The sequence below is a fragment of the Phyllobates terribilis genome, unplaced genomic scaffold (assembly GCF_046119375.1).
Source record: "Phyllobates terribilis strain yellow unplaced genomic scaffold, ASM4611937v1 Scaffold_285__1_contigs__length_2463970, whole genome shotgun sequence".
Lineage (NCBI taxonomy): Eukaryota > Metazoa > Chordata > Amphibia > Anura > Dendrobatidae > Phyllobates > Phyllobates terribilis.
The window spans coordinates 1,100,091-1,115,943 of NW_027363045.1; the positions used below are offsets into that span (position 1 = coordinate 1,100,091).

At 43.8% G+C, this 15,853-nt stretch overlaps 2 protein-coding genes across 4 annotated transcripts in view; both read right to left on the minus strand.

Annotated features, from left to right (window-relative positions):
* Window positions 1-15,853, minus strand: part of LOC141220371 (uncharacterized) — a 324,060-nt gene that overhangs the window by 253,964 nt on the left and 54,243 nt on the right. The gene's annotated exons all lie outside the window — the stretch shown is intronic.
* LOC141220368 (uncharacterized) overlaps window positions 1-15,853 on the minus strand; it is a 97,095-nt gene that overhangs the window by 28,813 nt on the left and 52,429 nt on the right. The window contains exons 1-5 of one of the 3 annotated variants that reach the window (XM_073666292.1): window positions 14,638-14,704; window positions 11,488-11,563; window positions 5,101-5,250; window positions 4,792-4,971; window positions 4,585-4,708 (exon numbers count right to left, since the gene is read on the minus strand). The exons of the other annotated variants lie outside the window; for them this stretch is intronic. Of the exons in view, the coding sequence (XP_073522393.1) occupies window positions 4,585-4,708; window positions 4,792-4,971; window positions 5,101-5,178 (382 nt within the window). The 5' untranslated portion in view covers window positions 5,179-5,250; window positions 11,488-11,563; window positions 14,638-14,704. Of the gene's footprint in view, window positions 1-4,584; window positions 4,709-4,791; window positions 4,972-5,100; window positions 5,251-11,487; window positions 11,564-14,637; window positions 14,705-15,853 lie in introns of those variants that run through there. 3 annotated transcript variants of the gene reach the window in all.

Genomic DNA, 15,853 nt, shown 5'->3' on the forward strand with positions numbered 1-15,853 from the left:
ACACTTACACATGAACTGTGCCATGTGGGCCAAGATGCAAAAAGGCAAATGTTCTGTGTCCCCAAAAGTACCCATCCTCTCCTCACGCTGACTTGCCTTCTCCTCCACCTCCTCGTTCTCCTCTCCAGCCCATCCAGCCTGGACAGACATGAAGCTTGGGTTGGGTGTCCCCTCTATAGCATTACAAGTCCCCTCATCACCCATTGTTGCCTCAGAATATTGAGTGGGCTGGGTAGTAACACCCATTGGAAAATCTGGCTCCATACCAACATGCTGGGCACTCAAAGCTTCCTCTCTGAGATTATGCAGTGATTGTTTCAAGAGACACAGCTGCGGGATGGTTATGCTAATAATAGCCTGATCACTGCTCACGAGGTGTGTGCAGTACTCAAAGTTGAAGAGGAAACGAGACTGGTGATTGATGGGCTTAGACCCAAAAAGTCACCAGGTCTGGATGGCTTAACATCCGAGTTCTTTAGGACCTTTAGGGACTATTTAGTCCCTCTCTTGACTCGGGTGTTTAATGAGTGTCTCTCCTCAGGCACTCTGCCGAGATCATTAAGGAGGTCAGCTTTGATCATTTTGTCGAAGGCTGAGGATCCGTCACGCATTGATAATTGGCATCCCATAGCACTTCTCAATGTGAACAGGAAGATTTTGGCTAAGATACTTTTCAACAGGCTGGTGAAGTTTGCACCCCGGCTCCTTTCGAAGGCTCAGCACTGTTGCGTTCCTGGCAGTAGCACTTTTACTGCTGTTCTTGTTGTCCAAGAGGCCATGGAGCAAGGCAGGGCAGGCCTTTGGAAGGGGTTCTTGCTGACCCTGGATCAGGCAAAAGCCTTTGATAGGGTTAACCATGAGTACCTCTGGTCCACTCTTGAGGTATGGTCTGCCTGGAGGGTTTGTGGACTGGCTTAAGACCTTGTATGCAAAGGCTGAGACTTTCCCTCTGGTAAATGGGTGGATTGGACAACCTTTCAGGGTAGGATCTGGTGTCCGTCAGGGCTGTCCTCTTAGCCCTTTGCTTTACGCCTTTGCAGTTGATCCCATTCTCAGAAGGTTCGATTGTGGATCGTTGGCAGGGGTGCGGATGGGCAGGGCGGCGCCGGAGGCTATCCTGAGGGGTGGCCTATGCGGACGATGTCACCGTCTTTGTTTCTTCGCAAGAGGATGCAATAGTGGTGATGCCAGAAGTGGAGCGCTACTCTGAGGCATCCGGGTCAAAGGTCAACCAGGATAAGTGTGAAAGTCTCTGGCTGGGAGGCAGAGAACCGGGGTTTGATCTTCCGGACAACCTCCCCGAACACCAAGAACACGCCAAAGTTCTGGGCACCGAATTCAGCCAGGGTGATTACCCCATGAAAAACTGGGAAGGCAGAATCAAAAGGTGTCGCCCAAAGAGTGGACCAATGGAAGGGTTGGTCTTTGACCCTGAGGGAAAAGGTTGGCCTGTGCAAAGCTTTCCTGCTCCCCTTGATAATCTACCTAGGCAGCATCTGTGTCTTGCCAGAGCCTCTTTGGACACGGGTCTACAGTCTGTTCTTCCAGATGTTATGGGGGAATAGACTGAACCTAGTCAAGCGGGAGGTCACTTACCGCACAAGGAGACTAGGGTGGTTGGATATGGTGAGCTCCGTGGTGTTCCTAGTGAACACCTTCTTGAAAGTTAACGTGGCAAACCTCTGGAAAGAGAGGGCTCCTCCGTGGGTATTATCCTGCAAAGGATGGTTTCAGCCTTTCTTCCAGGAATGGGAGACAGGGGGAAGATTGATGGATCTTCGCACACCGCATGGGCATCTCCCCGCTTTTGTTACCCTGGTTCTGAAAATGATCCACCGGTAAGGTCTGGGAATGTGGGAGGTGAGGTCCCTCCCGAGGAAACTCCTCGATAGGAGGGTCTTGCCTTCTCATTTTCAGAGTCCATTGGTCCTCAAGGACTGCCCAAGTCAGGATCTGGAGGTTGGGTTGAGTTTGTTAAATTCTAGCAGGATCCCCAAGAAGTACTGGGACTTGACTTGGCGCTACTCCCGTGAGGCTTGTGCTAACATACTGGAAAGCATGAATCAATTCATACTTCATTGTCCCTTTAATACAGAGGTGTACAACAGGGTGGGAGTTAACATTGGTTGGCCGTGGCTGGCTACTCTGTTCTATGCCGGGTGGGCCTATGGAGCGTTCGGAGACCTTGGGAGAAGGGACCGAACCATTTCATTCATAGAAAGTGTAGTGGCCAGGTATTTCACGTGGAACACACAAGTCTTAGTTTCGATGCAGAGTAAAATCCTCAGTGTAGATGAAGTTTGGAGGAACATCCTAGGTGACCTGGTGAAGGTACGTTTTCTGGAGTATGAAAGACTGGGTGCCCGGAGGGCGGCCCGTCTCTGGAGGGGCTTTTCCTTCAGGGTGCCTTAGTCCGGTAGTACTGCTATATCCTGGTGGTGGGCTGATGTCTTCTCACCCTAGATTTTTGTTTTGTATTTATGTCTCCTGAATAGAAGGTTTTCAAGCATCGAACTTGAGCCTTGGATGGTGAGTGAGTATGTAGGTTGCCTTTGCCCTGGCCTCTGCTCAACTTGGTATGGCAGATGCTACAGACTACAATGTTTTTCTCTGAAGGACTTTCAGAAAAAAAAATTCCACACAGCAGCTGAACGCCCCCTTGCCCTGACTTGGCGCACAGCAAGGGTGCTCTTGGGAACAGTTGACCCAGTTCTCACTCTGGGCAAATCACGACCCCTTGGTGCCTGTGTTGGTGCTACTTATCCATCTTCCTCTGTGCTGCTGTCAAGGCTATGCATGCCAACGGTCCAGGTCGGATCAGTGGACTCATCATCGACTACCTCGTCTTCCATCTAATCCTCCTTCCCAGTTGACATTGTAGGCTGACTTGATAGCAACTGTGTCTCATCATTAGCCTCCACCTCTGGAGACTAAAAATGACGTTCCGCCAAGTGGCTTTCTTCTGGCCATAGGTCCTCAAATATTTGAGCATCAACGCACGCCACCTTCTCTTGTCCCTCTTCAATGCTGCACGGTGATAGTCCAGAGCCAACCAAAGGATACGTACCAAACAGATCCTCGGAGTGGCCAAGTTTGGGGTCATATGTATCCTGTGACTGATAATGGTTGGAGGAAGGAGAACCAGCTTCAGGACTGGATGGGCCTGTCTTCTGTGTATCCACAGTAGACTGTGTGGTCGTGGAAGATTTGTTGCTACTTGACAAATGTGTAGAGGCCTTGTCTGCTATCCATGACAGAATCTGCTCTTGCTCTTCTGGCTTCCACACACGTTTACGTTCCAAACCGGGAAATTTTTCCAAGAACATAGTGGATGCATCAAGCTTCTTCTAACCTGACACAGACAGAGTGCCTTCTCGCGCACCACTGAAAACACCACGTCCACGTCCCATAACAGGCTTTTTTGCCATTTTGGGTTTTGTTGACAGATTTTCAGATGTTGATGGCACAAGCCAAGATAGCTGTCACAGCCAAAATAGTGGGTAAAATGGCCTGGTGCATGCTTTGTAGCAGGCAGTAGGAAATGTTTGGACTACTGCTTTGTGTAGGGAACGCTTTTTTAAGTGGACTAATATGGACAGAAGGTAGGCTCTGACCCCTAAAACAGCAGGGAAAATAGACCGGTGCTAAAAAAAAAGGCAGCACAAAATGCTACTTCTGTGTGTGCTGGAAAATATTGCTTTGCCTCTGACAAGAGCTGTTTTAAAATTGACACTGGAAGAACACATAATCTCTCCCTCCTTGTACTCTGACTTTGTTGTGTGCCTTCAGCTCTGAAAAGAGCTATTTTTTGGTGGTATTATGGAGCTAGTGAGCAGCTCCTTTAAACACAGAACTAGTATACATTGCAGGTAGCCCTTAAAAGGGCTTTTGTTTTATCAAAAGGCCTAAACACTCTCCCTAGCAGCTCAGCAATCTCTCCCTATGCTTATAGAATGCAGGCTCCAGACACAATGTGCACTAAATGGCGGCGGAAGCAGGGTTTAAATAGACCCTATGAAGCTGGGTGGCCAGCCAATCACAGTAATGCCACAACCAAGATGTCTGCGGCATTACTGTGATTGGTTATGAAGCCCAGCATGTTTAGTGGCTGCAAAGGAGGCACCAAAACTGCAGGGCGGGACATCCGAATATAGCGAAGCGAGTACACAAATACTCGCAATATAACTAGCAACCCGAATACCGTACTATCCGTGGGTATAGCGAATAGTAACGACTACACTCGCTCATCACTAACGATCAGCTCTAATCCAGCCATCTTCACCATTCTCATTATACAAGTATAAACCATATAATTCTGGTGGATAAATCAAGACCGAACACAAGACCTTCACAGCCGTATACACATCATAGGGGAGATCTCATGACACCTTCTCTCCATCTACCTGATGATCCTGAGGAACATTGGGATCTTCTTGTTTACAGTCCTGTGGAAGAAGAGGATGTGGACATCTCTCTGGTGTTGTCTTCTTACTGGATAGATCTGGAGGAAACGCATACAGGGACTGAATTCATTCTTTACATACAGATAATTATAGGCCGTGTGTATTCAGTCCTGTCTATTACCTGGTGATGTGAGGGGCTGGGGAACCGCCATCATGATGTCCTTGTACAGATCTTTGTGTCCTTCTAAATACTCCCACTCCTCCATGGAGAAATAGACAGCGACATCCTGACATCTTCTAGGAACCTGACACATACAATGATACAGTAATCCCCCTGATCCCTTCATAGCTTTACTATAAAATGTCCCAGCATTCCCAGCAGTGTCACCTCTCCAGTCAGCAGCTCAATCATCTTGTAGGTGAGTTCTAGGATCTTCTGGTCATTGATGTCCTCATGTATCAGGGGGTGAGGTGGAAGCTCCATGATTGGGCTCAGGGGTCTTCCCCATCCCTCAGACACAGGGTCCTGACAGCGCTCACTAGAGGTCTTCTTTACTACTGTGTAATCCTGATTATGGAGAGACACATTAATAAATCTCACTACAGACATTTCCAGAGTCCTCACCTCTCCAGTTCTGTCCATCTGTTATTCCCATAGATAAGAATGATGTAATGTGACGTCATCAGAATCTCTCACCTCTCCAGTAAGCCGGAAGAGGATCTCTAGGGTGAGGTGGAATATCATCTCCGCCATCTTGTCTGTGTCCATATCCATCTTTGATGCGTAATTAAGGAAAATTCTCTTATATAGAAGATCTTCACTAAGAGGATCCGATATTGTAGAGACCTGAATGAGAAGTTGAGCAGATGTAAAGTCATAAAAATCCTGTGTAATAATACAATTACAGGAGATAATAAGGGAAACATTTGAGGAGATTTAAGTTTTACAGTATTTAGCTTTCTTCTTTACATCTACTGTAGTAATAAAATCTATATGTTTTAGGCCACAGACAACAAGCAGTTCCTTCCTTCGAGTCAGCAAGTGAATACCTTTCTCATAGACTCATCTTCCTTATTGCTAATTCTCGTCTCATTTACCGACACTGGAATCGGCATTAGCAATACTGCAGGAGATATTCATTACACGTGACATGAGAAATAACTATGGCTCTATAAACGTATTTGGCCAGAGTCCGTTACTGACTACATCTCCACAGGCCGTCTATATGAATGTTTCCCGTCTTCACCGGACTTTCATTTTCTATCACGTTAGATCTCAGGTCTGATTCACACTCAGAAGTTTGAGGCATTTATAAAAGATTGTTTGTAAGACCACAAAGACAGGAGTTATTTGATACCAAAGTTTCCATGTACAGTGTTTATGGGGTTTATTTCTGGCCTTAGGCTTTCCTATATTACAAGAAAAACTCCATAAAAAAAGCAGATATTAAAATCAGAAAATAAGAGGAATGATCCAGTGTATCAGGCTATAAACTTAAATAAAACATAGCTTTTATTGAGCCATTAAAAAATGCTGCTACCACCATAATAAGTCTTAGTGCACACAAGGATCACAGCTGTCTCGACCTATGCGTTTCGACGTGCAGTCTTAATCATGGTCTGTCTGAACTGTGGACTAGTGAGCATATAAAGGTAGGTTGTAATTAAAGATAATAGTTATGTGCTCACTAGTCTCTGAGGTCAGTATGATTACCATAGACAAAAGGGAAAAAAAAAGGTTAGTGACACATTATTATTACCCTCTAAAATTAATATCATTGACATGTAGAAAAAACAAAAATATTTGTGATTCAAATATAGAATGAATATAAAAACTAGCGATATACCATGTCCAAGGTGTAAACAAAACTGTCATTAATATTGTAGCATTAGATCCTGCCTGAGATTCAATCCAAAGGGTACTCGGGTTTCTAACATAAAAATCCAATATGGTTCCCTATTTAGCAGTTTGCGTCTATGGTCTCCCCCCCCGGATAGGTCTATACACTCTTTCTATGCCTTGAAATTTCAGTGCTGAAACTTCCCATTTATGGAACGTTCGGAGGTGTGTTGACGCTGCTGAAATATTTGTGGCCAAAGGATTAACCACATCAGATATGTGTCCTCTAATCCGTAGTATTAAAGGGCCGGTAGTACAACCAATGTATTGGATCTTACATGTAATACATTCAACAAGGTATATAAGCCAGAGTGTGCAGCAATTAATAAGGTCATGTATTTTGTATATACGATTATTATGCAGTGAGGTAAACATATCCTTTGTCACTGTGTGTGAACACGCTTTACAGCGGCTCGCTCCGCATTTGAAAAAACCACTAAGGTTTAACCAGGTAGTAGATTCAGAAAGCCTATGCTCTTCACTCAGGAAAAGACTGGGGGACAGGGTGGTACCACAGCCACAAACCGAATATCCTTGGTAAGAATATTATTAAGCCCCAGATCCTGGTGTAACATTGTATGTATTTCTTTATAATGGACACCACTTTGTTATACTGCGGACTATAAGTTGTAGAGAAGTTTCACATCCCAAATCTTTTTTTCGCTCCTTATTTTTGGGAAGATCCTTACGTTCTAGGCTCGATGCCATTTTGTATGATTTTATAAGATTCCAATCAAGATAACATTTTTTTGCCAATCTGTCACAAACTTCACTGGCTTCCATATCAAACGCACTATTATCAGTACAATTTTGTTTCGCCCTAATTAATTCCCCATATGGAATATTGCGCGTGATATGCAGCGGGTGGTAAGAATTGGCCTGCAGAATACTGTTACTGGCAGTCTCTTTTCTATAGGGTGCTATTTTTACTGTATTGAGATATTTGTCACCGTTCAATTTAAGATCCAAAAAATGCATTTCTCTAGAATCAAAACAATGTGTGAATCTCAAATTGAAATCATTGTTGTTGAGATTTTCTGCAAATTTCAACGCCTCCTCCTGTGTGCCTCCCCACATCAGGAGGAGGTCGTCGATAAATCGACCGTACCATGTGATTTTTGGGCTGTAAATATTGCTCTCATTGTAAATGTCTTGCTCCTCCCATTTGGACATTAATCCAATGACAGTGAAAATTTGCTAACCATACTTACTCCTCTTCTTCGTAAAAAAAAAAAAAAAATGATTGTCAAAGCAGAAATAATTATGATCTAGAAGAAATTCGACATGATAATGAATTATTTTATTTCTACTGTATATGTGCTATAGGTATCCAAGTGATAGTTCAGGCTAGTTAATGCTACACTCTGTGGTATGGATGGATATAGACCTACACATGTGATCAAAATTGTTGGTACCCCTCGTTTAATGAAAGAAAACCCCACAATGGTCACAGAAATAACTTGAATCTGACAAAAGTAATAAATTAAAAACCTTTGAAAATGAACAAATGAAAGTCAGACATTGCTTTTCAGCTTCCACAGAATTTTTAAAAAAATGAAAACTCATAAAATAGGCCTGGACAGAAATGATGGTACTCTTAACTTAATATTTTGTTGAACAACCTTTTGAGGCAATCACTGCAATCAAACAATTTCTGTAACTGTAAATGAGACTCCTGCACCTCTCGACAGGTATTCTGGCCGACTTCTCATGAGCAAACTGCTCCAGTTGTCTCGCGTTTGAAGGTTGCCTTTCCCAGACGGCATTTTTCAGCTCTTTACAAAGATGCTCAACAGGATTTAGGTCAGGGCTCATAGAAGGCCACTTCAGAATAGTCCAATGTTTCCTCTTAGCCATTCTTGGGTGTTTTTAGCTGTGTGTTTTGGGTCATTATCTTGTTGCAAGACCCATGACCTGCGACTGAGACCAAGCTTTTTGACACTGGGCAGCACATTTCTCTCTAAAATCCCTTGATAGTCTTGAAATTTCATTGTACCCTGCACAGATTCAAGACACCCTGTGCCAGATGCAGCAAAGGAGCCCTAGAACATAACAGAGCCTCAACCATGTTTCACAGTAGGGACAGTGTTCTTTTCTTGATATGCTTCATTTTTCCGTCTGTCAACATAGAGCTGATGTGCCTTGCCAAAAACTTCCATTTTTGTCTCATCTGTCCATAGGACATTCTCCTAGAAGCGTTGTGGCTTGTCAACATGTAGTTTGGCAAATTCCAGTCTGGATTTTTTATGATTTTTTTTCCAACAATGGTGTTCTCCTTGGTTGTCTCCCATGAAGTCCACTTTGGATCAAACAACGACGGATGGTGCGATCTGACACTGATGTTCCTTGAGATTGAAGTTCACCTTTAATCTCTTTAGAAGTTATCCTGGGCTCTTTTGTTACCATTCGTATTATCCGTCTCTTTGATTTGTCATCAATTTTCCTCCTGCGGCCACGTCCAGGGAGGTTGGCTACAGTCCCATGGATCTTAAATTTCTGAATAATATGTGCAACTGTAGTCACAGAAACATCAAGCTGCTTGGAGATGGTCTTATAACCTTTACCTTTAACATGCTTGTCTATAATTTTCTCTTTCTAATCTCCTGAGACTACTTTTTCCTTTGCTTCCTCTAGTCCATGTTGAGTGTGGTACACACCATGTCACCAAACAGCACAGTGAGTATCTGTAGCCCTATATACAGGCCCACTGACTGATTACAAGATTGTAGACACCTGTGATGCTAATTAGTGGACACAACTTGATTTAACATGTCCCTTTTGTCACATTATTTTCAGGGGTACCATATTTTCTGTCCAGGCCTATTTCATGAGTTTATTTTTTTTTCAAAAATCTGTGGAAGCAGGGTTGAAAAGTAATGTCTGATTTTCATTTGTTCATTTTCATGGGTTTTTAATTTATCATTACTTTTGTCAAATTCAAGTTATTTCTGTGACATTGTGAGTTTTTCTTTCATTAAACGAGGGGTACCAACAATTTTGACCACGTGTGTATAACATCGCATAATAGCCAGTGATAATTCTCTTGCTATAGAAAAATCTTCAAATACAGTAGCCACAAATTTAGAGTCCCTAATGTAGCTGGGAATTTCTTGCACTAGTGGTTGAAGATAGAAATCTATCCACACACCCAGTCTCTCTCCCATAGAACCTAAGCCCGCTACTATTGGTCTGAGTGGTGGTGGAAATATGTTTTTGTGGTCCTTAGGAAATTAATGATATATAGGTATGAAAGGTTGTTCCACATAGAGCTGTTCCGCAAGTTTTTTTTTATCCAAGGCTCCTGTACTCAAACCTTCTTGTAGCAATATATATAATTCCATATTGAAATCATTGGTGAGGTCTCTGATTAGTTCCAAATACACATCAGTATTTCTTGTTTCTTAAATTAATCAAATTGAGCTTGAGCTAAATCGAATGTAATACCACTATTGTGCCCCACTTGTCTGCTTGTCTGCTGTCAAATCCATATTAGTTTGATTTCCCTCAGGGCAATTTTTTCTTTTCTAGTTAGATTGTTATTTTTATTTCCTTTATGAGTGATTTCATTTGTTTAGAGAAACCAAATCCTTTTCAATAAGATCCTGAACTGGTCTAAAACCATGGGACGTGATTGAAGTGGATTAAAGGATGGATTTCCCCTATGAAACAGACTATTCAGAGAGGAATCAGACTTCATAGATTCCCTCTCCAATGATTTCAATTGTAATAACACCTTTTGTTCTGAAAAAGATTTGTTAGGAGTAATATCAGAATTAACTGTTGCAACATCAGTAATATTTTCAACATCAATATCAGAGCTATCAAAATGACATTTCACAGTAAGGGTCCAGGCCAGTCTATTAACATTCAAAATTGTTCTAATACAGCAAACTCGTTGGTAGGGGGAAAACTTAAAAGTGATAATTGTTCCTCTGATAACACAAAATTGGACAAATTCCAAATCGGTAGCTCTAATAGCGGTGGTTTCTGTTCCGGGTGGTATATGTGTTTCCGCTTGTGTTTGCGGCCCCCCTTTCCTCCGTTTTTTGGCATGCTAGTAGATGTATTTTGCTGGATACTTCTGCTGGTCATAAATTGCTGATTTTCACTTGCCGAGCTTACTGAGGAATCTGAATGTTCATCTGATTTGATGTAGGAAAGGTAGAAGAAAAATCTGTAGAAACAGCCATACCCTTCAAACTTACTTTGGCAGGTTTTGTTGTACGTTAGTAGGGACGTTTTTTTAGAATAGAAAATGGAGCTTTATCCCAATCATACACTTTGTTCTGTGAGTAATCCTCACTATCATGTTTGAATTTCGTTTTTTTAAATGTTCATAATAAAATCTTCTATCTTCGCTAAATTAGCTTTCAGTTTGTCATTATGGCTAGTGAAATCCTTGTTGTGCACAAATTTGTCCAATGAGAATTGGATACAAAAACTAAAACAGAAATAAAAAGTTCCAGCTCCTCATATTTCAGGATTAACCCATCAACTTCAATGAACAATCGCTAAGGATGCAGTTCCACTCTGTGTGAAATGTCTCATCATACAGGGCTGTGGCCACTTATTTTAGCCTTAATCCCCTTGGTATCATCTCCTTTTTCACATACATTTCCAGAGTTGTAAAATCCCAGCAGATTATTAATTCTTGAGATTTTTAAATCTCAGGCAGGATCTAATACTACAATATTAATGACAGTTTTCTTTACACCTTGGACATGGTATATCGCTAGTTTCTATATTTATTCTATATTTGTATCACAAATATTTTTATTTTTTCTACATGTCAATGATATTCATTTTAGAGGATAATAATATATGTGTCACTAACCTTTTTATTTCCCTTTTGTCTATGGTAATCATACTGACCTCAGAGACTAGTGAGCACATGATAACTATTATCTTTAATTACAACCTACCTTTATATGCTCACTAGTCCACAGTTCAGACAGACCATGATTAAGACTGCACGTCGAAATGTAGGTCGAGACAGCTGTGATCCTTGTGTGCACTAAGACTTATTATGGTGGTAGCAGCATTTTTTTAATGGCTCAATAAAAGCTATGTTTTATTCAAGTTCAAAGCCTGATACGATGGGTCATTCCTCCTATTTTATTATTCATGAACCAGGCTGCTCTGGCTGGATCTGAGCGAGGCTGAGACTGAGCGGACTTTACTGACCTTTTTTTTTCTCAGATATTAAAATGTTTCAAAAGAAAATTGGCACCAACAATTCTTGTAATAAGAAAAAAAAAACCTGCAAAAAGCACAAGACACATTTTGTTACTTTTTAACAAGTTAAACATTTGTTTTAAAAGAAATTAAGTCTTTTGAGCACCAGAACAGATGTACCCTGCAGGGATGGCACAGGTACGGCTGCTACACCCACCCTGGCAGTTTAACCACTTACTGCTGTCAAATGCAAACATGGCATCTAAGAAGGTTTGACAGAGTTCGGTCAATGCCCCTCCTCCCCAAGTACTCGATATTATGTGGCTGCCTAGTTATTCCGATACTTAAATGCCTAATAATGGTGTCTGGGCCTGCAATGTACAAAAGTCTATTAGGCCGGGCCAGAGGCAGCGTCCAATAAGTTACCTTTTAATGCCTCCAAACACATTAGACTAAAACACAAGTAACTTTTTTATTTTTTGGCAAACAGAGCTGTAAGATCGATTATTGTTTGCAGGTCGAGTGACAGATTTTTTTGGTACCATTTTGCATATATTTTTTGATCGCTTTTTATGCAGATTTTTCAGACATAAAATGAACAAAAACCAGCAATACAGTAATTTTTTCTATATTTTTTGCGCCATTCGCTGCGCAGTAAAAGTGATCAGACCGATTTGTTCATCGGGTCGGTGCGATTACAGCAATACCAGATTTATAATTTTTGTGCTTTGCTATTTTTACAGACTAAAAATAATATTTTACAAAAATGAATTTGTTTTAGCATTGCCATTTTCTGAGAGTTGAAACTTTTTTATTTTTTTTTGCCGAATGAGCTATATTAGGGCTATTAGCTATATTAGGGCTTGTTTTTTGCGGTTTGGTGGTTTCATTTTTACCATTTTTTTTCTAACACAACTTTTTGATCACTAATCAGTATGATGAATAAGCGATGTTTTGGTGTGCATTTATTTTTATTTTTTTTACGGTGTCCGCGAAACAGAATAAATAACATGCCAGTTTTATAGAGAGGGTCATTCCGGATCCAGTGATACCAACTGTGTGTACTTTTTTTTTTGTTGTTGTTTATTTTTGTTGCATCACAATCGCTGCGTTTTAAATGGTGAAACGGCTTTTCGTGATGTGTGCGGTTTTTTGTGTCTTTTACATACTTAATTTCACTGTGGGACATGTATAATTTAATTTTTTTTATCACTGGTCTCATAAACTGCAGTACTCGTGTACTGCAGTGTATGAGAATAGTCAGCTTATAGCTAGATCTCACAGACCACTGTACCCTGGGGTCATCACGTGAAGTCAGGGTACCATAGTAAGCATCGGGACCAGCAATTCTCATTGCGGGGGTCCGGTGGTTACAAAGGGGGTCTTGTGACCCCCTTGTAACAACTTAAATAGTGCTGTCGCGATTAACAGCGGTATTTAAGGGGTTCATCGGTCGCAAAAACGTCTGGGGCCGATACTGCAGGGTGTCAGCTGTCATAATGTTGTTAATGAGCTAACTGCACAATTTTAGTTAAATCACATCCATAACAACTTTATTATACGCTATTATCCTATACACAGCAACGTAGATAGAAATCACAGGTCCTACAGGAATAGCTGTACTTGGGCCCCCAACCTCAAAAGGGCAAAAAATTATCATAATAATATATATATATATATATATATATATATATATATATATATTTTACAGACCAAAAGTTTGGACACACCTTCTCATTTAAAGATTTTTCTGTATTTTCATGACTATGAAAATTGTACATTCACACTGAAGGCATCAAAACTATGAATTACCACATGTGGAATTATATACTTAACAAAAAAGTGTGAAACAACTGAAAATATGTCTTATATTCTAGGTTCTTCAAAGTAGCCACCTTTTGCTTTGATGACTGCTTTGCACACTCTTGGCATTCTCTTGATGAGCTTCAAGAGGTACTACATAAGGAGCATAATGGGGGCATTATACATACTGCATAAGGGGCATAATGGGGGCATTACACTGTGTGGGGGCATCATACATCCTGCATAAGGGGCATAATGGGGGCATTACACTGTGTGGGGGCATCATACATCCTGCATAAGGGGCATAATGGGGGCATTACACTGTGTGGGGGCATCATACATTCTGCATAAGGGGCATAATGGGGGCATTATACTGTGTGGGGGCATCATACATCCGGCATAAGGGGCATAATGGGGGCATTACACTGTGTGGGGGCATCATACATCCTGCATAAGGGGCATAATGGGGGCATTACACTGTGTGGGGGCATCATACATCCTGCATAAGGGGCATAATGGGGGCATTACACTGTATGGGGCATCATACATCCTGCATAAGGGGCATAATGGGGGCATTACACTGTGTGGGGGCATCATACATCCTGCATAAGGGGTATAATGGGGGCATTACACTGTGTGGGGGCATCATACATACTGCATAAGGGGCATAATGGGGGCATTACACTGTGTGGGGGCATCATACATCCTGCATAAGGGGCATAATGGGGGCATTACACTGTGGGGGGGCATCATACATCCTGCATAAGGGGCATAATGGGGGCATTACACTGTGTGGGGGCATCATACATCCTGCATAAGGGGCATAATGGGGACATTACACTGTGTGGGGGCATCATACATCCTGCATAAGGGGCATAATGGGGGCATTACACTGTGTGGGGGCATCATACATCCTGCATAAGGGGCATAATGGGGGCATTACACTGTGTGGGGGCATCATACATCCTGCATAAGGGGCATAATGGGGGCATTACACTGTGTGGGGGCATCATACATCCTGCATAAGGGGCATAATGGGGGCATTACACTGTGGGGGGCATCATACATCCTGCATAAGGGGCATAATGGGGGCATTACACTGTGTGGGGTCATCATACATCCTGCATAAGGGGCATAATGGGGGCATTACACTGTGGGGTCAGTAAAGGGGTCCTGTACTATGAGGACAATACGTTTCCTCCCTTCCTGTCTCCATAGTTGGGTCGTATGTATCTATTACAGGAAACAGAACAAAAGCCTTATGATTCTTATAAAGGGGCAACACAAGACCCCAAAAGAGTCTCGGTGCTGAAGGGGTTAATGCCCCCTGCGCCCAGTAATGGGGTCTCCACATACCTCCACCTGCAGAGCCGCCACCACATATATGGCTGCTCTGTGCGCACAGGAGCTGTGATGAGGTCACAGGAGGGGAGGAGTCAGGGGTCACATGATCAGGGGCCTCAGTGGATGCAGGACTCTGCTGTGCTGGTTGTCATGGTGCTGGATGAGCTGAAGTTTATGTGTGGGGTCAGGAGGGGTTTACAGTGTGGATGTAGCAGAGCCGCGCGTGTACGAGGCGTACGGAGCAGAGCCGCGTGTGTACGAGGTGTACGGAGCAGAGCCACGTGTGTACGAGGTGTACGGAGCGGAGCCGTGTGTGTACGAGGTGTACGGAGCAGAGCCGCATGTGTGCGAGATGTACGGAGCAGAGCCGCGTGTGTACGAGGTGTACGGAGCGGAGCCGCGCGTGTACGAGGTGTACGGAGCGGAGCGGAGCCGTGTGTGTACGGAGCGGAGCCGCGTGTGTACGAGGTGTACGGAGCGGAGCCGCGTGTGTACGAGGTGTATGGAGCAGAGCCGCCTGTGTACGAGGTGTACGGAGCGGAGCCGCGCGTGTACGAGGCGTACGGAGCGGAGCCGCGTGTGTACGAGGTGTACGGAGCGGAGCGCGTGTGTACGAGGTGTACGGAGCGGAGCCGCGAGTGTACGAGGTGTACGGAGCGGAGCCGCGTGTGTACGAGGTGTACGGAGCGGAGCCGCGTGTGTACGAGGTGTACGGAGCGGAGCCGCGTGTGTACGAGGTGTATGGAGCAGAGCCGCGTGTGTACGAGGTGTACGGAGCAGAGCCGCATGTGTGCGAGATGTACGGAGCAGAGCCGCGTGTGTACGAGGTGTACGGAGCGGAGCGGAGCCGTGTGTGTACGGAGCGGAGCCGCGTGTGTACGAGGTGTACGGAGCGGAGCCGCGTGTGTACGAGGTGTATGGAGCAGAGCCGCCTGTGTACGAGGTGTACGGAGCGGAGCCGCGCGTGTACGAGGCGTACGGAGCGGAGCCGTGTGTGTACGGAGCGGAGCCGCGCGTGTACGAGGCGTACGGAGCGGAGCCGTGTGTGTACGGAGCGGAGCCGCGTGTGTACGAGGTGTACGGAGCGGAGCCGCGTGTGTACGAGGTGTACGGAGCGGAGCGCGTGTGTACGAGGTGTACGGAGCGGAGCCGCGAGTGTACGAGGTGTACGGAGCGGAGCCGCGTGTGTACGAGGTGTACGGAGCGGAGCCGCGTGTGTACGAGGTGT